The sequence below is a fragment of the Telmatherina bonti genome (genome assembly GCF_933228915.1).
Source record: "Telmatherina bonti genome assembly, chromosome: 11".
NCBI classification, from domain to species: domain Eukaryota; kingdom Metazoa; phylum Chordata; class Actinopteri; order Atheriniformes; family Telmatherinidae; genus Telmatherina; species Telmatherina bonti.
In genome coordinates, this window is record NC_136629.1 from 29,807,130 (window position 1) to 29,833,428 (window position 26,299).

The following is a 26,299-nucleotide window of genomic DNA, read 5'->3' on the forward strand; positions in this document are numbered from 1 at the left end:
TATGCATGCATGTGGCAGCTAATGGCTGGCAAAAGGCAGATGTGGTAAAGAGGAAATATAAGGCCAGATTTGAAGGGCAAGCGGAGACCAAGACTAATGGAGACAACTCAAGAAATAGATCAACAATATAAACACAAATACAAGACAGGAACACCAGCCATGATGCAGCACACACCTATCAAAGGTTTAGCATGTGGATCTGTTTCTTTCATAATGATGAAGGAAAAGTTTTCTAACTTTTAGGGTTGGGCATGTAATTAATGTCAGCTATTATTTTACTGCTTGTAAACACAGTTTTTTCACTTCTGATACTTACTGACTGAAAACACACAGGCAAAGCACAGCACACACAATGGATGCTGCAGGCTTCCAATGGCCATCTTTGTGCATCAGGGCCGTTGAAAGCATCTGTGGCTGGGCTGGAACCTGAACTGCCGTCTGCCACTGTCTCCATCTGGGGGGACGAGCTTGAAATCAGTAAAAAAATTTTCCAAAGTACTTTGCCTGTTTCATGTAATTACAAAGCAAATATGTTGAATTGTGGATTAAATGGACGTATACTAAAGTTTGAGGTCTTTATCATTTTTATCTTGAAACATTTGTTGCTTTCTCGCATTTAAGAAGTGCCAAGAGCATAATCCGGCATTTTGTCTGTTCTAGCATGAAACACACCAAATGGGTGGAAATTTCCAATCAGATATAGTTTCTCTGTGTCTCAAAAGAGAGTTTTCCCTGGAAGGCCAGTTCACCCGGTTCTGAAATTCATTTGGCAGTTGTTTATGTCAACATATCTGAAATTCTTCGACATCAGTTGCATTTGATGTTATTATGATGAAATTTAGGGCTGCACGGAGGCGTAGTGGTTAGTAATGTGGCCTCACAGCAAGGAGGTCGCAGGTTTGAGCTCCGGCTGGGGGTTGGTTTGAACAGTGGCCTCTCTGTGTGGAGTTTGCATGTTCTCCCCGTGTAATCATGGGTTCTCTCTGGGTTCTACGGCTTCCTCCTATCGCCCAAAGACATGCATATTAGGCAAATTGTTTGCTCTAAATTGTCCCAAGAGTATGCGAGCATGAATGGTTGTTTGTCTCTGTGTCGGCCATGTGATGGACTGGCGACCTGTGCAGGGTGGACCCCGCCCGTTGCCTAAAGATTACAGTCAGGAAAATAAATGACTGAATATTTCATGTTTAAATTGAGCTCTTACTGGAAAATTTAAGGTACTCATGAAAATTTACTATACATTTGGCTCCTTTTGAATCATGAATAAATTCAGCAGAAATTCATGCAGTTAGTCATTGTTTAATGTTTAATTCATTCCATCACACTAATCTTATTAACTAAAGTTAACTCAGATGTAAGAAAAGATTGGTTGTCAAATGCTGGTGTTCAGCTTGCATTACTAATTTGTGGTTTGTGTGAAAGATTAAAAGAGCTGCATCAAGAGTTGGAGTATTGTGACATTTGGAAAAGGACCCAAGAAAATAGTGATTTGAATAAGCTGTATGTATGCAGCATATGGTTTGGATATGTAAAGGCATTTTTCCAAACGGGGGCCTTTAACCAAAAACATTAATCAATTAAAAATTCCACAGGTTCATTGTGAAAGGTTAAAATACGACTTTAGTCTGTGATAACTCTGATGTATGCAGAGAGCTTTGTGTTGCAGAAAAAGGAGCTTGCGTAGATGTTGTCTAACGAACATAGCATGGCATTAGAGCCTGGGGTTGATTGCACAAATCCCATGAGCTATGAAAACAGTAGTGATCAAATGAGAAAGGACATTGCTAAGACTTAGGATAGACATATTAAACAACATGAGAATTTTATTAGGAATAGCTCAGAAGAAACTCCTATACATGTATGAGACACTCAGCAAAGCCTGCAGTCTCAGACCAGAATATGTGACCAGAACAGACAACTTTTTTACCGGTCATTTTTAGCTGGAGGTGTTCAGACGGTCTTTAATAAGCTGAGAACAGAAAAGGATGGATGGTTAAAAAAGACTTGGCTCAGCTTGCTGCTCCCGACCAATGGGTCTATGAAAGATGCTTTCAAGTAATTTAAAAAAAAAAAAAAAAAAACTGCTAAGGAAGCATTTTTGACTTTACAAAATCTAAAGAGGTCATCGCTGAACTTAATGAGACAATATTGTATGGAGGCGCAGTAACTCCAGCAGCTGGGCATCTCTGACTTTGTCCAAGGAATCTTTGTGCACTCGCCAACATAGCTGCCTTAAGCTGTTATAACACTTGCAGCAAATTTATAACAAATCGCTTTTTTTTTTCTCTTTATTTTATGCTTTGTCTAAGTTTTATCAATGTATTTAGTTTGATATTATTTATTTAAATATTTTTTGTTAAGTTTTAATAAAGTATTTCATTGTATTTTATTTTTGTCTTTTTTTTGTTATTTTTCCAAATTTTTTTATTCATCTTTTTTTTTGTCTATTTATATAATTGCATAAAAATTCAGGCATTAAGGAGTTAAGTCCAGGATGCAAACTCCAAACAGAAAGGTCGCTTTTCAAACCTCCTCCCAGCCAGGGCTCTAACCAGCCTTCTTGTTGTGAAGCCACAGTGCTAACCAGTATGCTACCATGTCATCCAATTTAATCAGTTTAAATAAACTTATACACTAATTTACCTAATCACTCCTCAGAATATCCCAGTTTGTAAGCTGGTAACTCTTTAAAACCTACTTTATGGCCTTTAAAAATTATTAGGGAAGAACTTTGTAAACCTGAATCAAGCATCCACTCACAAATACTATTTTTTTTCTGATTTCAAACTGTTGTATTTATTAGTAAAATATTAGAATGTACAATTAATGTGTTAGTCCAACTAATAACAGACGTTTAAAATGTGAATAAAAATAATCGCCCAATCAAAAACATACAAAACAGATGCTCTGTGTAGCGTTAGACATATCTGCAGCAGTTTGTTCTTACAGGAAAAAAAGGACAGACCTCCAAGTCTCGTGTCGTCTGGGAACTCACATCATGGTAAACATCATGGTGCGTGCAGGCACATGTGGTATTGTGACATCAATACACATGCTACTTAACATGGCTTTCATACCGTAAAATGTACTTAACACTCTGAAAACTGGACTAACACAGACAAAGAATGCTGTCGAAAAATCAAATCCTTCCTGCTTTAACGCTCAGCTAAACTCAAATGGGTCCTGACATGTCACACAAGTTCAATCTTTTGCATTTTTTATGAAAACAAAGACAGCTGAATTCCCTCTAAAGTGTATTTTTCTTTCTTTTTTTCAAAAAAGCCAAAAAAAAAAGTTGTTTCTATCACTATACAATGATGTTACATCTCAGTAAATCAATAAGTTTTCATGGGTTTAAAACATTTAGTCGCACTGTTCTGAATAAAATCCTAATTTTATAGCCCATCTCACATTCATCCATTCATTCATTTATTATCCTAACCGCTTAATCCAGTTCAGGGTCGCGGGGAAGCTGGAGCCTATCCCAGCAGCCTTTGGGTGAAAGGCAGGGTACACCCTGGACAGCTCGCCAGTCAACCACAGGCCCATCTCAGATCATCTGGCAAATGACAACATGTGTGGAGTGGCCATACTATTGGTGTAAGATTATCTCCCAGTGAAAAGGTTAGACACAGCAAAACTCCTTGAAAGGTGTTTATGACACAGTCCACAGCTTTGCAGCATCAAACATTTGGAAAATAACATGATTATCGTAGCTCAACTCATCCGGGCACGTAACCAGTGCATCGTTTCTTTAGCAAGTAGTCTTTAGCAAAGTAAAACATCCAACAAAAATATTATTCATGTCTATGCTGCACGACTTTTGAGCGGTCACGGTTTTTTACTCGTGTTTGCTGCTATCTAATAGTGGTGCAGCATAACTCTCAGATTAATCGCTGGGATATGAGCCATTGATCATCACCTCGCTTCATTCAGCAGTCATATCAGCAGAACCACTGGGTCATGAGTTATGACCACAGTGAAATATTCCTCGTGTTTTTGCTGTTTTACTTGAATAATCAGGCAATTTATCATTGAAAAGTGTAAACTTACTGTTTCTACTTTGATTTTAAACCTAACCTACTTTGGCTGAGTTTCATAGAAAGAGGAGAAGCGATAAGATGAGCATTCAGCACTTTTCGTATTGCACTAAATCTAGACAATTATTTATAGTTTTGCCTTTACTCTACTTGTTCTTTTGTCCACACATGGGTCTATCTATTCTGAGAAGATAAATGTGTCATTACAAAGAAGCTTTGGGAAATATCTTTGGAAAGTACTGGTTTGAGGAAGCGCTGCAAAAAGTAAAAGCGAGTGCAAGCAGCCATGCGTTTTCCATCTTTAAATATAGAATATTTTCCTTCCGAGCCTCAGAGAAGAAAGCTGTTGAGACTCTGCAACTCCATTAATAACTTGTGCAGTGGGGACGTCTTATGCGAGTCGTGTAACCTGAGATCAGGTCACCTGTTCTGCTACCTGAGCTTAGTTTCTGTTTGTCTGGATCGCTCTTCTCATATGAAAGAAGCCTGAGGTAGTACTGCTGGGACCTCCCTTAAAAAAAAAATCCCTGAGGGGTTGTTTTTTGAACCAGCACATCTAAAGCAGAGGCATGAGTGGGGAATTAATTAACAGAGAAGTATCAAGATTCACTGAAGTGTGTCCATGAGAGTCATCGCTGTTAAACTTCTACCAAGGACTTGTATTTCATTTGCTGAGCATACCCTGCTCCCGAGTCTCAGGCGGCTGACTGGAGCTCAGAGGCTAATTTGTATAAACGTATTGACTTAGTTGATGGGTTTTGCTTTTTTCATTGAGCCCCTGTCAGCTGAGAGGAGTTTCCACTGGGGGTTGAGGAACGACCGCAGAGCAGCCTCACTACCTGACAGTTTGTTATGCACCTAGCTGAGCAGAGGACAGCTCACACTGTGGCCTCTGCTGGAGCAAGTAGTTCAAAGGAAAAAGGAACAACAGTGGACGTGTCTGCGTTGATTCTCCACTTTATCAGGTAAGAAGCCTCGACAGCTTGTACAGTAACAGCAGCAAAATAGACTGTAAACAAAATGTATGCATGACATTTCGCAAGGATTAGGTCTGTTTTTAATTGTAGCAACTTATAAATGGAGAAAGTATAGAATGATCTTATGTCTGCAAAACCAGAATGATCCAGCCAATTTTTCTATACAACATAGGGAGTGATCTAAAGAATAATTTCTGCCTTTGGCAATTGGTGATTGATCGCAAAAATAATTCTCAAGCCCACTGGTATGTTTTCCAACTGTGAATTCAAACAGATTACAATCCATGTGACCACATTCCAGCGACCAACAGTCAGAACCATTACAGCGTTCCTGAATGGGCCGGATAAATCGCTCTAATGGAGAGGCCATTATGTAACTGACACAGCCCATAACGAGGGCCGTGTACTTTATGTACCTCATTGGTCACCCTTACAATCCAACAGTTACCGATCAATAATGAAAGTAAGTTATTAAACCTAAAAGAGCTTCATTAAGAGCAAAACAAAGGGGGAAATGTTTTTCACAAAAGAGCAAATTCATAGGTGCTTTGTATGGTAAGTTGCACAGAGAGATGAGAGGAACTTTTGCTGAGTGAAAATCTCAGAAAAATGACAACATCCCATCCCATGGTAAATATAACAATTTCTCACATTATATGGCACATCTGAGCACCAGTATTTTGTGTAAGCATTCCCTCAGAGCCTTGTTTCAAAACAGGCTGCGCTGATGGGTTTATACAGGTCTGTGCAGGTTCTCTGATTCCTAACCAGCTGTAGTCTCCACCGTTTCCCTCCAAGTTCCTGTGACTGTCAGGAGCACAAAGGCTTACTCAATCACTAGTTTCTGTGCCTGTGAGAAAAGCATATAGTAACATCTGTCAAGTACAAACCTTGTTTGCGGTCCTGGCTGTCACTCACAAACACACCTTTTGCCTCTCTCACTCCTGCTTCATATATATATTTTGTATATATTTATGTATGCCAGTGGTCGAGGCGTGTTAAATTATAAATTAATAAAGTAAAATCAGGGGAAAAAAATAAAAAGAACGGTCCTCTGAGGTTCTTTTAAAATCAGTGGGAGCAGAGTCAGCCACACTGAACCTTAAAATAGTAGAAATCGGTTTATTACAAAACAGATAAATAAAAGATTAAAACATCCTCCAACCAAGTCCTCTAAAATGTCCTCGGGGCGGTCCTCTCCTCTGCAGTGACTCATGTCCAGTCTGCTTTCCCTTGTCCTGTGTGACCCTCTGGATCCTAAACTCGGACATCATACTCACCAATGGTCCTGGGCCAGGAACATCCAGAGGCCCAGGACTGAGTAGCTGCGCCATTGGATCCAGACTGACTGCTGCTCTTCAGGCTCCTGTAGCAGCATAGCAATCAGAATTAAAAACACATGCAATAAAACAATTCCATTTTAAAACCATGCATTTGACCCCCGTCACATGTATACATTATCTTTTTTTTGTCTTGTTAAATAATTTATGAATTTATGTCAACAAGTCCGATAACAAGACAAACCAAAGGTCTGTTTATGACTTGCTATTGACTCAAACTTTCAGTGGTTTACTAAAGTTCTGGCATACCAAGTTAAAAGTCCTGTTCATATAAAGATTGCTTCCAAGTTTTATATTCATAATAAATAAATAAGTGGCCACTTGCCTTGACAATTTGTTTTGACCACCTGGTCGTGTCTTATGACTATTTCTCATGCACACTCACAACCTACGTCTTTCTGGTGCTGCCATTTTGCAGACACTGACCCTCCATGTGGACAGGATATAGGGAAAACTACCCATCCATCTGTGTGTCCATTTTCAGCTAAACATAAACAGGCCTTTAGGAAAATGTGTGAATCACATGCAGTGACACGGAGGTTTTTAGTGATTAGACACTGATGCTTCATCTTCATGGATCGCTGACATGAACATAGGAAGCAACTAATGCAAGGACCTCCTGGGGTTTAGATGCTGGTGGTGGATAAGCAGAGATGGAAGGTGGTGGATCCTTCTGATCATGCAATATTAAGTGGGGATGTATATGTGGAGGAGTGAATTATGCTAAAGTCCGCCTGAAGGGGGAATGACAGAATGGAAGGGAGTTTGCAGAACAGGGATCAGTCCAATTGGCTTGATAGCAAACGATAAGACCAAAGAACCAGTCATAACATCAGAACTAAGAATGAACTGCCTATATTTTATAAAATAAAAGTCTTAAGGTCGGAGTTAAATATGAATTAAATGTGATGGAATCAGACATTCTCACTTCTGAAGTAATCTGATAAATCAGTACTATAGAATCCTGTTGCATCAGGAGGATAACCGGCACTTTCCAGCTTTAGCACAGTCCTTTCTGCATTGGAAAATGTCCATAAGGGCGTACTGCATGCTTTGAAATCCTGATTTAAAGTTTTTGTCCTACATGTGATCTTACAGATCTCTAGTTGACAAAAATCTGTCATTTTTGGTGCTTGATTGCAGCTAAGCTCTAAATCTCTCAGCTGAGAGTAAACATGACTTCTGATTAAAAGACACAAAACTTATACATATCTTTACCAAGATTTTTTAACTTTGTCATGAAAAACATCAGAAAGCATGAATACAGGAAACCTCTTTTTGTTCTTTTGCTGTTGGAATGCAGTTTTCCATGCAGAAACTATAAGAGGAACAAATATGTCTCTGCAAGGCCCCAATGCTTTTTGAGTCTTTTACCCAAATAAAGTACAATTAACCAACCTGTCATCAAAACACAAAGTAAGCCTTTGTATGCTGTACACCAGCAAGTGCATTTGTTTTTACTTCCTTAATAGATTACAGAGGTTTTCCTCTAAAGTGCCCTGAGCTTTTGTCAATATTCCATACGAAACAGGAAAATTCTGCACTTATGCAAGGACACTCAATGGACTTTATGCATTTATTATTTAGATTTTTTTTTTATTTTTATTTGTGCTCTCCGCTTGTTTGAAATGTCATCCAGCTTTGATTAATTATATTAACTAGTGGTGCTTGGTTGAATTATTCATTTTGCAGTAGAATTTATATTCATTTCGTTTCCCAGTCAGTGTTTTCACACCCCGCCTCTTTCTTCCACAAAGACAAACTTGTGTTCAACCTTAATTTAAGGATGCAAAGTCATAAAAACAATTCTTCCACAGAACTTGGCGGCAGGAATGGAAAAAAAAAATCTGATCTAAAACAATGTTAATGTATACATTTCTATTTTAGTGCCATTACATTGCAGTCCCGGGAGTTTCACATCCAAGTGGAGCACTCAGGATAAACATAATCACTTTTCTTGCACGACATTATGTGCATTTTGCCCTTCATACACACATCTTAACAGATGTTTGACTCAACAAACAGTTAGCAAGGCGTCACTGTGACATTCTACTGTAATACCCTAAATTAATGATCTGCATGTTTGACAAGTTTGAGTAAATTATGCCTCCAGTTGTTGTAATCTCAGTTTTATTGACTATTGTAATTACAATGGGATTTATACAAGCTGAATTGAGAGCAGTGCACTTGCTGTATCGTAATTATAAACTTAATTAATCTCAGTGTTGAATAAAATAAGCCCTTTCTTTGCCATTCAAAGCATTGGCCTTAAATATCTGAGCTTTGTTTTTGTTTTTAGGGAATTATCCAAAATGTGCCAAGCAAGCAAGGCAGATAGGAGACTTATCAGCCGAGCCGAGGAGCAAAACGACTGAGAAAATGAGCTTTTGCTTTGGAGCAGTGACAGGAATGAGCTTTAATTAGCAAAAATATTATTTTCTATAATATTTATTGTCACTTTAAGTGTGTAGTTGAAAATCCTATTATAAAATATTTGTATTTTTCACACCTCTTCCATACTGTATATAATGTGTAAGGTTTGCTGTCTTGTTAAAAGCAGAAACTGCAGCGTTCTGTTTATTTCCCCGCTCTAAGCTGATGGATGAATAAGTAAAAGATGTCTTGGTGATGTGCTTATTAACACCTCCACACAGCCATTTGTTGAAGGTCTTATGACCCAGAAACTTGTTAAACACAATTTATGCAAGTTCTGCACAAAAACTCTGTTGTGATCAGTTCTCTTGTACTGAAGATGCAGCGGTTTGGTCTGAGGTAAGAATGAATGTTTATGAACAGAAACTCACCGCTGTGGGCTAAAATTGGATATTCAGCAGAAAACACATTAATCTGTAATAATAATATTTAATAATACTGTTGGACTTCTAAACTAATTATGACATATTTGTTCATTAAGCCAGTTAAATTTGCATTTGTTGAAGATATCATGTTGTTCACCCTCCAAACAAAAGTGTAAGCCTTATGAAGGCAGTAGAGGGGGTACGATTCAAGCATTGGACACGCTCACAGTTTGATTTTTGCTATTGGAAGTGAGAAACAGAACAGAGCAAAGACTTGTGTTTTGCTTTTTTGAGACAAAAAAGGGTGTATTTTTCATTTTGAGTTTCATAAGTAATTTTTCCACAAATGCTGTCTATTGTCATAAAAAAGACCAGCAGATAAAGGCTGAGCAGAAGAGCAGGTAATCGGTCCCTCCAATCACATTTCAGGAACTAATGACTTTGTATTTGCTGTGTGTCTTGGTTTCATTTCAGCATGCAGCCTTTTAGTTTGCTCAGAAGTCATTTGGAGCCCAACACTGATATTAAACTGTCTTTGTCTTTTCACAGCCCTCGTGTAAGGACATCACTGCTTCGCTGCACAGGCATGTCCTGTCGTAGGGTGTGTGGTGGGACGAGAGGCGAAGGAGAATTTGTCTTTTTGAGCAATAACTCAATCTGCCTACTCAGACTTCAGATAGAGGATCCATGTGAGGAGTTCCCAGAGTGTTCATGCCTGCAAGTGTCCCACATTTGATAAGAACAAGTCAACAGACAGCATTTTCTTCCACCTCCATCACAGCTTGCAGGGTCCACCTCGCAGGAGTCGTTGCATCTCTCCAGTTAAACGCTGCCTTGACAATATCACCTCCTCCAGATCTAGCAAGGATCTTTAAAGGAAAAAGTTTATCAGTGCCCATAATGAGAGGCTCCATCTCCCAGCCGGATGTGTGCAGACAGAATTCTGCCATATTTATGCCAAAGGAGTTGAGACAAGCCCACTCACCAGCTGATGGACTGGCCGAGACAAATCCAGGAAAGAGGAAAGTACAACTTGTCCGATGCAGACTGGACTACACGGAAAAGGGCAGAAAAGAGGGAGGAACACATGACTCAGTAATAAAACTGTTCTCCTTAAAGCCTCTGTACAGGTCGTGTATCTATCATGAGGTGCCTCTGAAGTCCTTTAGCACCACTTTGTTTTTGGATAAGTCACTTTGTATTTCTCTAACAGAACTGGAAGAAAGAAGAACAGGCCAGCCCACTTTGTACAGGTCTGCCCTGTCATGTCGCCTCAGTGTCTCATCCCGCCTCAGATTCAGTACAGAAAATAAACAAGCCAAAGCAAATGAGGGTTATGAGAAAGCCAGAGCGATCTTGTCAGGCAGGACCAAACACAATTCCCAAACGGATGGTTTGGGTCGCTGTAGATGGCCTTTTTCAAAGCACGAGGCCAAGCAAGCAGCTCCCACTCAAAGTATTAACAGTAAGGCTGATGACTCAGACACACAGCTCCACAGCACCTCTTTTGGATTACTGTCATTCAGAGGGCCAGTAGCCTCTAACGCAAAGGCTGGCAGGCGGAAGGGGAATGCAGATGAGGCAGCCTGCTCTGCACGGAGTAATTTCAGGCACAGCCAGCAGACTTTCAATTCTGGCTCAGGTATGAATTTCATCACTTTGATTCAGAAGTGAAAATCTTAAATACCAGCCAATTGATCTGTGTATTCATTTCAATGCCTTGCATAGTCTGAAGCTATTGTTGATAAGATCACCCTCCAAGGTGTAACAGGAAACTGAATGTGGTGCCAAACTTGGTTTTCAAGAATGGAAAGTGACTCCTCCTTTTACCTTTTGATTTATACCTCATGCATCGCTAATAAACCCACACACACCTACCACACTTCTTCCACTGTACCCTAATACTGTTTAAGCAAAATCCCAAAGGGAAAGGCAAAGTTTCAGTTGAAATGTAGATTTTAATAAGGTGCAAACACTCTCATTTGTCCTCCACTGGCTTGTTAAGCTTGCATATGTGAAACAAATTCAAAAATGGTAACTACATTTTCTAACAATGAGTCGCAAAAATGTGAGAAAAAAAAAAGATGTGGACTTAGTGTTGCCATATCGAGTTAATGTTTGTATTTTTTTTTTTTTTTTTTTTTTTTTAAATTAAACTGTAAATAAGAAAAATAGTTAAGTAGTTTCAGATGTTTGCAGTCTAGGGAAAAATTCAACATTTGAAGATGGATGATGTTTTTAAAATGATGCACTGTGAAATGCTGGGTATCCCTGCATTTCACAGCAAATTAACTAAAGAAACAAACACCTGAAAGATATTTATGTAAAAGAATAATAATTTAAAAAAAAAAAAAAAAGAAAGCAGCTTCATTAACAGCCAGATTGTTAATGAAATGCATCCTTTCTGTCAAGCAGCTCATAACCATCCTTTTAAAGCAAAAGCTGAAAAGACTTCATACAATGAGAGATAAAAAGAATGAAATACATCCTAATTATCAACTAACCCTTAAACTCAGAAACAGAGTCAAACCATGACACAGATATTATCAGCAGTGTATCAGAGTGAGACACAAACACTGGCAAAACAAAAAGAAAGAAGTCCAGATTATTTATTTATTTATTTATTTTAGCATTTTTGTTTGTTTGTAATAGACAAGAGACATTGTAACAATCTAAATATAATATCTATACCCATTCATATCATGTATAAAAGATTTGGAAAAGTAAAAGATTTAAAGAAAAATGTGTGAGGAGATCTCAGGAAAGATTTGCACGTCCAGTTTTGGAACCGAGAAACAAGTTTAAAAAAAGGAATTCAGAATACAGTGTGCCATTCAAAGAAGCAATACTGAATGAATAAAATACCAAATACTAAATACTAATAATAAAATACATAATACTAATAAACTAAAAAATTAAGATTCATATTCTGAGCTCCTGTTACATGTTTGAAGTAATAGGATCTCAGAAGACTTTTTAGGCTTAGAGTACAAGGCAGCTAAAGGTAAAATCACAGCAAAAGAGGATTAAAAAGATCAACTTGCTGAACAAAAGACTGATTAAATTTAAAAGAACAGAAATTCTAAAAATATTTAAAAAAAAAAAAAAAAAGAAAGAAAAAACCTAAAGGTAAACAAAGAATAAATATTTAGAAAGTTTCAAATATTGATATTTTACTGATGTCACACATGCTGGAGAAGTTTGTAATTGAAGAGTTATAGCTGGTTATTGGAGGAATAGTCAAAGGTTTACAAAGTTTTTCAGTATTATGAAGGCAAAATGAGCAAAAAAAAAAAAAAAAAAGTTTGGTTTGTTAGGAAGCATGTTCAGTCTTCTACAGGATAAACAGCTAAGCTGAGCATGAGCATAGCAGAGGCAGCTGATTTCTATTTATTATGTCAGATAAATATGAAGTTACTCGGCAGTAAAAACCTGTCATAAAATTTATTACATCTCATTTCAGTAGAGTAGTATGTTTCTTTCTACTTCACACAACTGGTGTTTAACAGACCAACAAAAACAACCAAATTTTACTTGTATGCTTTGTAGAGTGAAAATACCTAGCTTACTGTTGGAATTCGGTGTTTCAGCCTAGAGACACAGCCTTATAAAAACAACAGTAGCACAACACTTTTTTTTAATTATTAAACTGTCTCAACTCAGTGCATGTTTACTGCCCCATCGCATTTTTATTTCTTTTATTCTTTTGTGCTTTTTGCCAGACATAAATTCAGTTACTTAAAGGGCAAAACACAACTTACAGTTAAAGCTTGAATGGTGACATTATAATACAGAGATGCACAGCCACACATGTGCCACATGATCGCAGCCGGCCGTTCAGTGAAGATATATATTCTACAAAGGTAGAGGAGTGAAGTTACAAGAGCAGAATGGATGCACCACCATCTATTACATTATTCATCAGCCACACTCATGTTCCCTCTGGGTTCTTTTTTTTTCTCTCTGTATGAGTTGTGGGGCTAGTGTGTGTTTTTGCATGTGTGTGTGTTTGTATGTGTGCATGGCAGTGTGTTAGGTTCAGTTTGAGGTCTGTTCATTTCCTTGCTTCTCAAGATGATAAAAGCTCAGATTGAACTCAAGAATTCTAAATAGTGCCACTATAACTCAGTGTAAGATGGTAAGAAATAGTAACAAACTGTATTTAAAAATATGTTTAACACACATGTGCAGGCCTACATGTCATTATTTCTGCCTGTGAAAGTTTCACAGTGGAAATCCCTTTGCCCTTTGTCGTTCAGTTTAGTTGGAATGATGCAACTTCAGTTCTTTCTCTTTCTTTCAAGGCGAGCCAAGAACATGGAGCAAGCAAGGAGGAAGTAACGAGGCAGAAGAAGAACAGGCAGACGGCAGATCCACAGCACCTCGAACAGTTGCCACTCTGCATAAGACTTGTCATTATCGTTCCCGTCTGAAGGATTCTGAGGGAGGCAATCCCAAGACTCTCAGCCTCCAAGTAGGAGTCGCATTGTTCAACTTTTTTACTAATGAATTGTCAATATGTTCAAATATGCTTCTCGGGAAATGGTTGTTAGGACGATGAAGAGGCTGACCAGCAGAAAGACATTAGAGGTGCAGTGTGGAACAAAAATCAAAATCAATGACAGAAAGTTTAAATAAATCATTTAAAAATGCTTGTGTTGGTATCTAATCACTTTACTAAAATAACAGTTGCGCTTTTATTCTAGAAAGAGCCATTTGCATTTATTTGCTGTGGGTCCACATACACAGCAGCTGCTATATTTTGTGCCAACATTTCCACTATGGTGTCCCTGAGTGGACAAACAACTCTGTGGGTGAAGTGAAAACCCAGTAAGCCTTAAAACCGCATTTGTTACTGGCTTTAAGCAACAACTTTAACAGCACATAGAAGAAGACAGTACACACTGAGGCAAATTTGAAGTAGTTAGCTGTAATGCAGTCACCCTGCACCTGATGCCACTGGATCCACTCACAAATAAACACGTTTATGTCTAGATAGAAGGATTTTGGCTTCTGACGGACCTCCATCTATTCACAACTGTGCTTTTAAAGTAATTGTGCCGATCTTTACCACTGGATGTCAGTGCTTCTTACACACTGTACCTTTAAGGGTATGACGGGTTTTTGACCAAAATAAACAGACGAGTGAAATAAATATTATTAAATGCAGTTTTTTCACAATGTTATGAGGTACTAAAATACTTGTTTGATGGTGACTAACCAAAACTACATTTAGGGGGAAAAAAAAGTAATTTAAATGAAAGAAAAGAAAAAAAGAAACTTTGGAAGAGATTAAATGATTTACAAATTGCATACATCAATATCGGACTCACAGCAGAGTACAGAAAACATTTTGCATGTTTTATGAACATTTCCTGACACATTTGACTATTTCATGAAAAATATTATAATTGAACTTTCATCTGAATTTTGTTTTTTCCACATGTCTTAAAAACAATAGGAAGGCGCTGGAAAAATAAATGGTACTTTATTGTTATAGAGATAAGGTGCTGGTGTTGTAGAAAACAACCTTTGTGTGTCATCTCAGTCTGGTTGTAAGTATCATTCATTCATTCATTCATTCATTCAGTGTCTTAACCACTTAGTATAATTAAGGGCCGTGGGAAGCTGGAGCCTGGCCAGCATTCCTTGGGCGAGAGGCAGGGTACTTCCTGGACAGGTTGCCAGTTTATAACAGGACATGACACATTCACCTATTCACAAACACACAAACAAACACACACACACACACATCTGGGGACAACCCAGGTTTCCGTGTCTTGTCCAATGACACTCAGACATGTAGGCCGGGGGAATCCATCCACCAGTTGCAAGACAACTGCTTCAGCCACAACTGCCCCTTTGTTAGTATTAATTCTGGTTAAAAAAATTTTTTAAAAAGCCCTAAATTGATGTTCAGAGACTGTCAGTGGCAAATGCAAACAGTGGAAATCAGTCAAGGGAAGTTAAAAGTGAGCAAGATTCAGGCAAGGTGTATTTATTTAATCAGCATACAGGCCAAAAAAATGCAATAAGCCGACCCCACATCTCCTGAGACTCAGCCTTCTAGTTGAGGCACATTGTAGCTTCAACCCTTGATTGATTTTTAAAACAAGTTTCTTTTGGCTGGACACTATTAAGTCAGAGTTACTTTTTAATTCCGTATTGAACATTACCTTCGCTCTTTTCACTGTAATGTCCCACTCACGGTATATCTGCTCTTTTCTCATCTTTACCTTTATTTTGTTTGAAGACATGAAGTACATAAAGTACTTATGTAGGCTACCAGTTATACATTGCTTATCTTTAGTAGGCTACCTTATGCTCAGCTAGCACTACTGTCAGGCAGGCTCTGTGGTACAGAGATAAAATGTTCTACAAGATGTTTTTGGACTAGCTTGCATTCAGTCCAGACCTCTTGAAAATCAATAATGTTTTGTGCATCATTACAACATTCAAAAAGAAAACAGTAGCCTCTGTTGCCTTCTTATCAATGAAAGGTAACAGAGGCTACTTATTGGAAACATGGCCCAGTTTTCTGCTTTTAAGTAACTTTTATTTGAGAGATTACGGGAGCATAGAGCTGTCATCCTAATAAAAAAAAGTTTGGGCCTTATCATGTTATAACATAATAGTTTTATTGTAAAAACGTGAAACGTATCACGTTATAAGGTGATATGTTTCAATTCTTTACAATATACTATCACGTTATAACGTGATTCTTTTCACGTTTTTACAATAAACTTATCACGTTATAACATAATAAGGCTCCAACTTTTTTTTAGGATGACGACAGCTCTACGCTTCGGTAGCTCTGAATGTCATATATCATATGAAAGAAATATATACGAGACTGATAATTGATCATTGCTTTGTCTTCATTTTACAAAGAATCACAATTTGTTTGTTTATTTGTTGCTTTCTAGTAATGATTTGTTTTTGTTTTTCATTTTTATTTGAATAAAAACTCAAATCTGAAATCAAGACAAGTATAAAAAAAATGTATCAAATTGCCAGGATTCTAATCAAATTCTACCAATTTATATTAGAAAGTATTATTTGTGTTGAACTTACAAATCTTGGAAGGTTTTTGAGTCCTTCTAAAGGATTCAGCTTTTCTGTGAGAGTAAAGCTCTCCTACCTTTATCCCTTCTAAAGCTGAGCATATTTCCATGTTGCCCACACCTCATCACTATTACAAGGCTGAGAAGTGGATTCTCCAAGGTTAAGGAATAGATTAAGGATATTTTCAGAGAAGATTCTAACACTATGAAGATTCTTTTTTCCTCTTTCTACAGGATTAGTGTCTATGAGTTGTACTCTGTTCTTCCCACAAACAAGCAGCTTACTGTATATCTCCTCATTTCTGCCCCAGGAGGCTTTAGAGCTCTTTAGGCCAGACTTCATCAGCCGATCTCAGGGAAGGGTGAGGAGGCTGGAGCAGAGAGCTTGGAGAAGAAAAGCGCTCCAGGACTCAAATCCAGACCTGGTTCAAGGCCTCAGGGAAGATCGAGGCAAGCAAAAGAGGAACTGCACCACACCAGATCCACTTAGTGGTATGTAAAGCTGAATGAATTCAGAAGTAAGCCATTAAGAAGAACCCAGTGCCACCACCTACATCATAAAGCAGCAAAATCTTTTTTTTTGGTTCTACTTTCTACAACAGCTGTGGGTTGTATGACAAAAGATGGTGGGACTTGTGTGGCATCAGCCCTGGTGACAAGAAAAAGTCGTTCCGCTATCTAGAACAATCAGAGCAGATGGTCTCTCATCCTCTGCATCCATCTTTAACCATGGTACCCCATCTCTTGTTACATCACGTCTGCAGATACAGATACATTCATCACATCTCTGGGCTGCAGGGACAGAAGCTCCTTCACTGGGTGTTGTTTTCTGGAGATAAGCCGACACAGCTGCCATGCAAGGAGTGGAAGATGAATAAATAGGGATCCTTTGGTCATTAAATCATTTTGACATTTAGAGAAACTATTGGCTACTTTATAAGGTTCAACAGCCTCAGCAGGTCTGGTTGGGTGAAAAAATTGTAAAGTAATTCTCCCACAGCATGCTCCATTTAACCAACTTTGCTCTCTGCTGGTCATTGTCCAGTACTGCTGATTATCTGCATTTTTCTGTCTGCAGATTCACACGCACCAATTCATTCATTCATTTATCTTCTATATAGATAGTCCAATTAAGGGTTGCAGGCATACAGATGCATTAAAAAAAAAGTCTCTTTTTGTGTACTTGTTTTTAGTTTTTCGCATGCAAGCAAGCTGTGCTGTAAAAAGTATCCATACACAGCAACAGTAAAGAAAATGGAAACAAAAACATGTCTAAATGCTATGATGAAACTAGAAGCATATCAGTTTATATAACATTTTTCAATATAAAACAGCTTTAAACTTATTTGGGGAAACAGCGTCCGGCAGGAAAAAACTAATTCCTAACCATTTACAGGCTATGTTTTTGTCAAAACTGTGAAAGTGTTTAATACTAATGTAATTGATTTTTACACAGGAAGTGGGGCTTTGCATATTCCAAGAAAACACTTTCTCAACCGCTGAAACTGATTGATTTGCTGCTCCATGTCTTAGGAAAATGTAGGACTTTGAAACTTATGACCTCACAGGACACCTGGTTACTTGATATTTTAGTAAAACATTAATAAAGTGTGGAAGCGCTCCAGTTTGGTTTTAAATAGATGCTGAAGGAGTAACCAAATTAGGACAGTTCACATCGTCGTCTCACTCATGTCTCTGTGAGAGACAGACTTGATACAAGCACAGTTTATATATAAACACTCAACGGGTTCACAGGATGAAAAAGAGAGATCAGCCCTCAGTGTAAATTTATTATGCAAGATTCATTAACATATTCATTCTCATTTGTTATTCCTATGTGCTTGTGTGGCTGTGTGTGTATGTGTGTGTGTATGTCCTAGATAACCTTTACAAGCCAAGAGAGAGGTCTATTTCAGGCAAAGAGATGCAGCTGAGGTCCAGACGGTGAGTTCTCTAACCCAAACCTCCTGTCACAGGATGTCACTCCTGGTTTTTTTTCTTCTCTTTTTATGCAGAACAACTGTCAGGCTTTTCTTTTCACATGTATAATAGATTCATATTAAGTCATCCACACATATGGACACAATAGATGTTTAAAGCTCAAATGTCTTGGCTGCACATGATGCACTTCTCTCTACAGCTTATCTGTTGCTTTCTCTCTTTTTTTTTTCTTATCTGGAAAGACACACCTGATCAGATGACAGATGCCCCCATTGTAAATGTTTTTAAGAAGCAGCAGTATCTGACTTTAAGGATCTCTTAATAAATTGCTTGTAGTTGGCCAAGTGAAAAAGGAAGTGTGTGTGTGTGTGTGTGTGTGTGTGTGTGTGTGTGTGTGTGTGTGTGTGTGTGTGTGTGTGTGTGTGTGTGTGTGTGTGTGTGTGTGATCTGTTTATCAGTGGATCCAGGCTTTTTTTTTTTCCAGGCTGTGGTCTAACATGAAAAAACCATGTCTGTGTTTTGCCTGTTGATTCAGATGTTGGCATGGCCAAGCCGCCCTCAGACTTGTGATGCCATTTTTCCCCTGCACAGCGTGACTTTTTCTTTTTTGTGGCTTCAGGATTTACAACAAGCTGCCAGAGGTCACAAAGAAGAAAGAGGAGGAGAAAAAGAGGGCTGTGTCCCAAAACAACAGATTACGAGCAGAGGTCTTCAAAAAGGTAGAGTTGGAAGGAATTTGGTTTAAAAAAATGAATTGACTGGTGGCGCATAAAGGGGAGGGAAAGGATTTTAAATATGATAAATGATAACAGACTTCAAAACTTACAAACAGTGAAATCAGGATCAAATAAAACTTGATAAATATCCAGCAGAGGTCACTGTTTGATTGTTATAGCCTCTTTCTCCTGCTATCACATTGCACCGTTACCTAAACACTGTACATATGCATTCCACATTTTAGGTTCCATTGAACCATCATATTTGTTCTGTTTATCATTTGTGATAGTTATGGATCCTCTAACAGTTTCTAGTTGCATCATAAGCCTATTTTACCATTTAAAACACCAGGCCATTTCGGCTTTCACCTTATCTAGAAGCTACATAGACAACACCATTATGATCAACAGTAACTGTTTTAACAGTCAGTAACCGCATCCTCACACAGCCGGGTGCACGTGGTAAATGAATGATGTATTTAGGTCAAGCAATGTCAAACAGATCTACTCACATTCACACATGGTTGAGCCGTCACTCACTTTCCCATTATACCGTAACCAGAACAATGAGTTTGCTGTCAGTCAGGTGAGGTGTGAGAAATCATAAGAGACGTCTTCAGTCTCTTCTAGATAACTGCATGATCAATACAGGCTCAGAGAACATATGAGTGAGTAAGCTTCTTTTTTATTTTTTTATTTGTCCATGGTCTTATTCATGATTGTCTATATGATTGGCTGATGCCTTTGTCACTGTAAATGTAAACAGGGAACTGCTTTACCCGAGGCTCTTTATTTTATATTTCTCAGGAAATTACAGTAAATCTGAACAGTGGTTTACTAACAGCCAGAATATTTTATTTCTTGGTGAAATGGAGCAGTTATGACCTTGCCGCCTCTCAAATGAAGCCATTAGCTTGGCCCAACCACAGAGATTGGGGGGAAAAGGAAACACTGTGAGCTTTGCTGCTCATTTTTATCCCACGCAGAGGGAGAACTGAGGGAAGACTCACAGCGGGGGTCTGATAGCGTGAGTTTGAGGTTGGTTTTGAATGCTGCCTGAAATGAGATTCCAACTGTTGGGTAGTGCTGTTATATAAAGATGATTGCATAGTAGTCCAATAGCAAAGGAGACTTATCTCCTCTACCTGGACTTGGACACCTCAGGTGTGAGGCTGATGGGTGTGAAAGCCAATTTAGCCATGGGAGTTGTTCCTGCGTGACTCGGAGCTGATCCAAAGAGACTGAAAGAAGGTCATCAGAGTGTTGATAGATGTGTTTTTGATCAATTTTCTGGGAGACTTATCAGTACTGCTGGTGTTTTTCTTGTCTTGCAGAGGCTCCTGGACCAGATCCTGCAAAGATAAGCCAGACACCGAAAGAGTAATGGGGTTAGATTCTATTTATTACCATTCTAAAAGCATAGATGACTTTCTAATCCAGTTAATCTCCAACAATGTAAAACCTTAAAGTTCTGCTTTTATGTGGACATACATCATGAGAATTTCATTCCTGTCGATCATCCAGCTCTATTTTTGCATTATGCTAACATGGAAATATGCGGTTTACAGCAGGGACCCCCAATCCTGGTCCTCGAAGACAAGTGTCCTGCAGGTTTTCCAAGTGTCCCCGCTGCAATAGACCTGATTCAAACCAATGTGTATTCAGCAATGTGCATGGACATATACTGTATACAGTTTCAAGGAATAATTTAATTAATTATTGTTGTTCAGTAGAAACTGATACATCCCATCTTCCTCACCTACAAACATGCCTGTGAACACAAAAAATGAGATGTTTTTGCTACTGTTATTTTCCTGCTCAAATGATTAAAGGCACACAGATTATTCATATCATTAAAATATTTTAATTGCTAATATTTAGTTTACTGTCAGCAATTTTAAGATGCCAAAAATGTGCTGTAAGTATCACACATTAAATAAAAGTATTGCAAGGACATTATGTAGAAGCTGCATCATTTATAGCTCTGCTGCTTTGAGTGGAACACCTTGACTTTGTCATTGGTACAGTGTTGTGTATGAAATGAAAGAGCCACGTTTCGTCTTTGGATTCACATTTGCCTGAAGGCCTCTGGAGCTTCCCATCCGGAACGGTGAAATTTCAGGAACGAGCTCAGGAGACACGCAGTGCAAGTGAAGGAGGCCTTTGTCACAGCGCTTCAAACCAGAGACAACATTGTACTAAACGAGGACAGTCCTGAGCACAGGCTGGGACCTCTGTCCACATATAGCCTGTAAAGGTGACTGACAAGTCTGTGGCATTTAAACACAACCTGCTGGGATAAGGAGAGCAGGGGAAGGGTGTGGATGGCACTGCAAAATAAAAAACATTACTCACTCATTGTAAGTGGGTTATTCTACTGTAAATACAGCATTTAAAGTGATTAATAAACCCTCATCTTGACTCAGAAAAGTATTTGACTCTCCTTGAGGATGAAGGTGAAGTGTCAGAAGAAATGTACTCTGTGGTTCTTCCATTGACAATGATCGATTCTGGCCCATGGGTGTTGTAAATAGTATTGATATCTACTGACTTCACTCATGCCTGTGTTACCAGGAAGGTCTTTTAAGGTTAATCCACGATGGAGACCTGCTCTCTTCTGATGCAGGCGGGTTTCAGATAATGAGCACTGACTGACAGGAGCTATATTTGAGGAGACAGGCTCTTGTCAGTCACCCTCAGTCTCTCTGGGGCATCGTGTGTCTGCATGTCACATTGTTATCACTGCATAATGTGGACTATGTGCTCTGAGGTCCCTCCACTGGCTTGACGGACTCATACGCCCTGCGGTTATGTTGATACGGTGGCTTAGAAAGGAGAACTTTGTTCTATACATGCAGAGTCACAGACTGTATCTCTTTTGCCATTTCTCTGACACAAACATCTGAATGTGTGACAGATAGAAACAGATAAAATGTTTGTTTTTATCTAAAATGTTCAATATATACACATATGAAGGGCTTGAATTTGTTATACTTTAAAAAAATCAAATGGGTAAGCCCAACAGCCACAGAAAGCCAGGGTGGGGGGGGGCATAGGGAAAGACAAAACATAACCAGCTCAACAGATATGAGTAAACAACAGTGAATTGAGTGTGATAAATCTTTTCAGAGAGAAAATGAAAATCTACAAGCACGCTGTGGGATTTTAGGGACACAACTCAAACATAAGTCAATTCAGGCAAAGCCCTGCAGTTTTTTCTTCCTACCGTTTCTAGCATCCATGGAGATGTGGTGTCAAATGAGGGCTGTTCAGAGACATCTGTGGCTTTCTTATTTATTTATTTATTTATTTGCCTGCAGCAAACACTCTAAAAAGATTAGGCTAAACCCGACCGGGTCGCTCGCACAAATCACAGATGGGACCAAAGTAAAGTTTGTCTATGTGTTTATTTGTGTGTGTTTGGACACAAAGATAATAAAGGAGACATGGGGAGGGGGGGGGGGGGGGGGGGGGGGATCACTTTTTAAAACAAAGTTTTAATCATGTCTTGTTGGTTAAGTTAACGGTTTATTTTTATTTAGTCTACTCATTAGAAACACAGGTTGTGCATAGAAGTGTCTTAAATGTATACATGGAGCTTTATTATAAATCTTAGAAAAAAATGCCAAAAAAAAGTCTTTTTTTTGAAGATTTTTATTTTGCACACATCACCTCAGCATTTTCCTGTGGCTGAATTTCCTAACTGCCAATGGACCTTTTCCTTTTCAAAGCTGTTTTTGTATTTTTCTTAGCTGTGTGCCTGAGGCTCTGTTCATTACATGTTAGAGAGAGCGAGTCAGGATAAGAATCAGTCATCTTTATCCACCGTGGACCTATTAGATCAAAGAAATCACACCCGAAAGGAAGGTGAAAACTAAATGAAATAGCTTATAAGCTATATTCGCTATATAATATAAATGACAATTTGTTTTCTTTAGAAGGGAACAAATGCTCTTAATGCTCCTATTTGAAAGTTTATCCTTCGAGTTACTTACATCCAGTAGTTCGAAAAAAAAAAACTCCTATCGGGGAATGTGTTTCTAAACACATATATAAAAATATACACAAATACATAATTATATGTATGTTTTCTTGATGTTACTTATAAGGATATGAATCTGGATTTATAAACATTTATAATCTATAATCTATTAGATTTGCATAAGTGTAATTTTAGGCAAACTAAGTGGAAGGGCATGTGTCACACTAGAAGATTGAAGCTAACCCTTTTCTTATTTCTTTTCTTTTTTTCAAACTGTTGATTCATTGTTCAAGTTTGAAATCAGACAGACAAAAAACATTTGCAATTTCCCCCAGAAATACTGTCAATGGCAGGACTTAAAAAAAAACACTGAGTCAAGTGGAAGCATTTGTTGATTAAAGCCATAAATAAAATTCAGCCAATCAGATTAAAGATGGGGTAGGTAATCTTGCTCAGATACATTATTTCTTACTCTGGGTGAAGTGGTTCCTCGTCCTGATAGCAGTCTGTACATTTTGTAATCATGAACAACAAGAAATATAATTAGACCCCTCAGTTTACTGTAAATCTGTGAAAACTCTGACCAATCCAAATGTTCAGACAGAAATGGAGTTGTTCATTTCTTATAAAAAAAATTAAAAAAAAAAAAAAAGTCTTGGCTCACGCAAGGAGCAAAACCAGAGGGGGAGGAGCAAAGACAGGGTGTCACTTTCAAATCTTGCTAGCTCCCTAACATTACCTACCCCAGCTTTAACCGAGCATTACAAGCAAACAAGGAATAAATAGAGGCTTGTTTACTTTGTCTAATTTCACCCTCTTTATCTCCTCTCTACTCTGCCCTCCTGCATGTGACCCGATAATCATTCACTGCCAAATATTTTGCAAAGGTGTTTTATTCTTAAAATGAATTTTGAAAAGAAATCCAGAAGCTGGGAAGCTTGTTGGAAGGTCATTAAGCTAAGATCCACTAGTGTGTCCCTTGCAGATATTTTGCACCTGACATCCGAATTGTGTGTAATCTTTTACTTTTACTCTTCAAATTTAGTGAAAATAAATATAAATCTTTTCTCAAACAGGTGTATCTGGCAAAACTAATCTTTCATGCAGCTGTGTTACACAACATGTAAGTTTAACACGATGGCTCGGAAATAAAGTCTTATTCAACACCTCACATCTATACTCTCCCCTCATGTCCGTCCTTGACTCCGTTTCTTCTTTCTCTGGATGAAATGGCACAGAACAAATAAAAGAGCTGAGTGGATGATTTCAGAGGTTGTGCTTTGGAAAACAGATATGTGTAATTCACAAAGGCACACTGTGGGTAATGTAGATCTATAAACCAACATATTGGTTGCATGTTGCTATCACATTCAAGTTCAGACAGTATTTATATTCCCCTCTCTGTCAGACTTAGCTGCTCCACATCAAAATGAAATATTTAAGACAAACCATGATTGGGATGCTGCTTCTGCAATGATGTGTCCTGCAGAAATGAGCTCATTATATGGATCTTGGCTTTTTGGATGAAACTTTGAAGTTGAATTAAGCTGTTAAGACGCTTCATTGTCAAGCACAGCGCACCAGCAGACTGTTGGTTACACGATACACAACAGAATATCTGAGCTCAACCACATAACAGTGAACAACTAGCATACACAGACTCTAACTGATCCAATTTCTTTTTAAAGCAAATATTTTAGTTTCATATTGATTATATCTGTGTATGTGTGTGTGTTCACAGGAGGGTTCCCCATTATATTCTTTATTCTTTTGAAGATTTATTTTGCATACATACACTGATGGTGGTTATGATGATTTTCCTGTTTTATCTGTTTGTATAAAATATAAATGACTGTGTTTATTAACTTTTATGTTTTCTTTAGTTTTTCATCCTCTACAGCACACTGAGTTGCCTGATTGATGAGAAGTGCTACAAAGCTAAGCTTTGAGATGTCACGGTTATGATCATTGACTGATTCCTCGCAGGGTTTAAGCTTTACCATTACTTCAATGTGATGAGATATATATATTTAAAAAATCACTTGGTTATGAAATTTTCAAGGTTGGATCGTAATTATTTCTGTTTTGAACCATCAAAATCATCCGAACCATTTATCCCTTTGCTCTCTACCTGTTGCATTGTGACCATGTTATGTCTTATGTTAAGTGCTGCACCTACAGGGAACGTTAACAATGTGGTCTCCATCTATCCACGGTACATGGGAACTGGTAAAGCTTGTATGTATGTTTTGATAAATTATATTATGTCCTAAAATCAGAGGTGGCAATTCCTGGTCCAGAAAGTAAAAGTTCTGTCCGGCAGCTGTTCCGACCTGTCACCAAACAAGCTGAATTTAATGAGCAGAGTTTATTTGCCAGGTAAACGAGCCACTTAGTGAAAAGACTTGTTCTAAATGTATAGGTAGATCCAAGACTTTTACTTTCTGGACCAGTAATTACCACCTCTGCCTAAAATCAGCAGGAGACTCAACTGTATGGTTGGTCACCATACAGTTCCAATGTGTTCAAGCATTTGCATGCATTTCCTCTGGTGACCACTAGGAGTCGCATATTCTTTGAAGTAATTATAGTCGATCTGTGCATATACATATGCATATGCCACATGGGCGTTTTGGAAGAGACTAAAACTCTCGGTCTAGTCGTCACGAGCCGGCTTTAGGACCCAGCAGGATCCACAGCGCACATGGCAGAGTGTTGCTGCTCCAGTATGAGAGGCGACAGCAATTCCGCAGCTTCACTCTGCTCTCCAACATCCTCTCATTCTCTGCCTTTTTCTGCCTCTATCCAACATAATCCGAGCTGCACATACAAAAACACTAGTACATGCTTCTGGAGGTTTTCCCCCTTAAAGCGTTTACCTCCACATGTTGGTTGTAAAAGTTTTTGACAGCTTCTTTCTTGGAGTGACAGCCGGCTGAATCTCGTTGGAGTCTGGGTGTGTTTTTTTTTTTTTTTTTTTTTTTTTTTTTAACCCTTACCTTTGCCCATTCTTAAATCACTGTGAATTTGCTTGGCACGTATCTCCAGCCTGTCACCTGTGTGAGGTTCTGTCTGGTGGTAAAAGCGCTGTGTGAGCGGAGCGTTTTGCCCCGTTCCACCCGCACCAACCCGGGCATGATGAGCTGGAGGCGGCGGTGGAACTTTGCGCTTCTGGGCTTCACTCTCCACGTCTGGTGTTTGTCCACGGCTGTAGAAAACGCTGACAAACAGGGTAAGTTTCCAACCTATCTATAAATGTTAACATTTCAAGCCACAGTCTGGCCATATGAAGTTGATCTTTGAAGTTGGATTTCATTTTTTGTCACATTTGGGATGTATGAAGAGTTTTTAAATGTGGATCATTCTGTGTATTTCACACACACAATCAGAAAAGGAAATGGGAGTTTGTATTTTTGTTTTAAGATCCATCTTTCTGCTCGG

General features: G+C 38.5%; 1 protein-coding gene across 1 annotated transcript in view; it reads left to right on the plus strand.

Moving 5' to 3' along the window:
- Nucleotides 1–10,420: 10,420 nt before the first annotated feature.
- The window catches only part of LOC306762372 (disintegrin and metalloproteinase domain-containing protein 12-like), a gene marked incomplete at its 5' end in the record, with an annotated part of 120,519 nt that continues 104,640 nt past the window's right edge, over nucleotides 10,421–26,299 (plus strand). Inside the window, 7 exons of the mRNA XM_079248815.1 lie at nucleotides 10,421–10,455; nucleotides 10,565–10,797; nucleotides 13,460–13,629; nucleotides 16,531–16,711; nucleotides 18,696–18,726; nucleotides 18,780–18,879; nucleotides 25,907–26,090. Coding sequence (XP_079104941.1) covers nucleotides 10,421–10,455; nucleotides 10,565–10,797; nucleotides 13,460–13,629; nucleotides 16,531–16,711; nucleotides 18,696–18,726; nucleotides 18,780–18,879; nucleotides 25,907–26,090 — 934 coding nt within the window. The remainder of the gene's footprint in view (nucleotides 10,456–10,564; nucleotides 10,798–13,459; nucleotides 13,630–16,530; nucleotides 16,712–18,695; nucleotides 18,727–18,779; nucleotides 18,880–25,906; nucleotides 26,091–26,299) is intronic.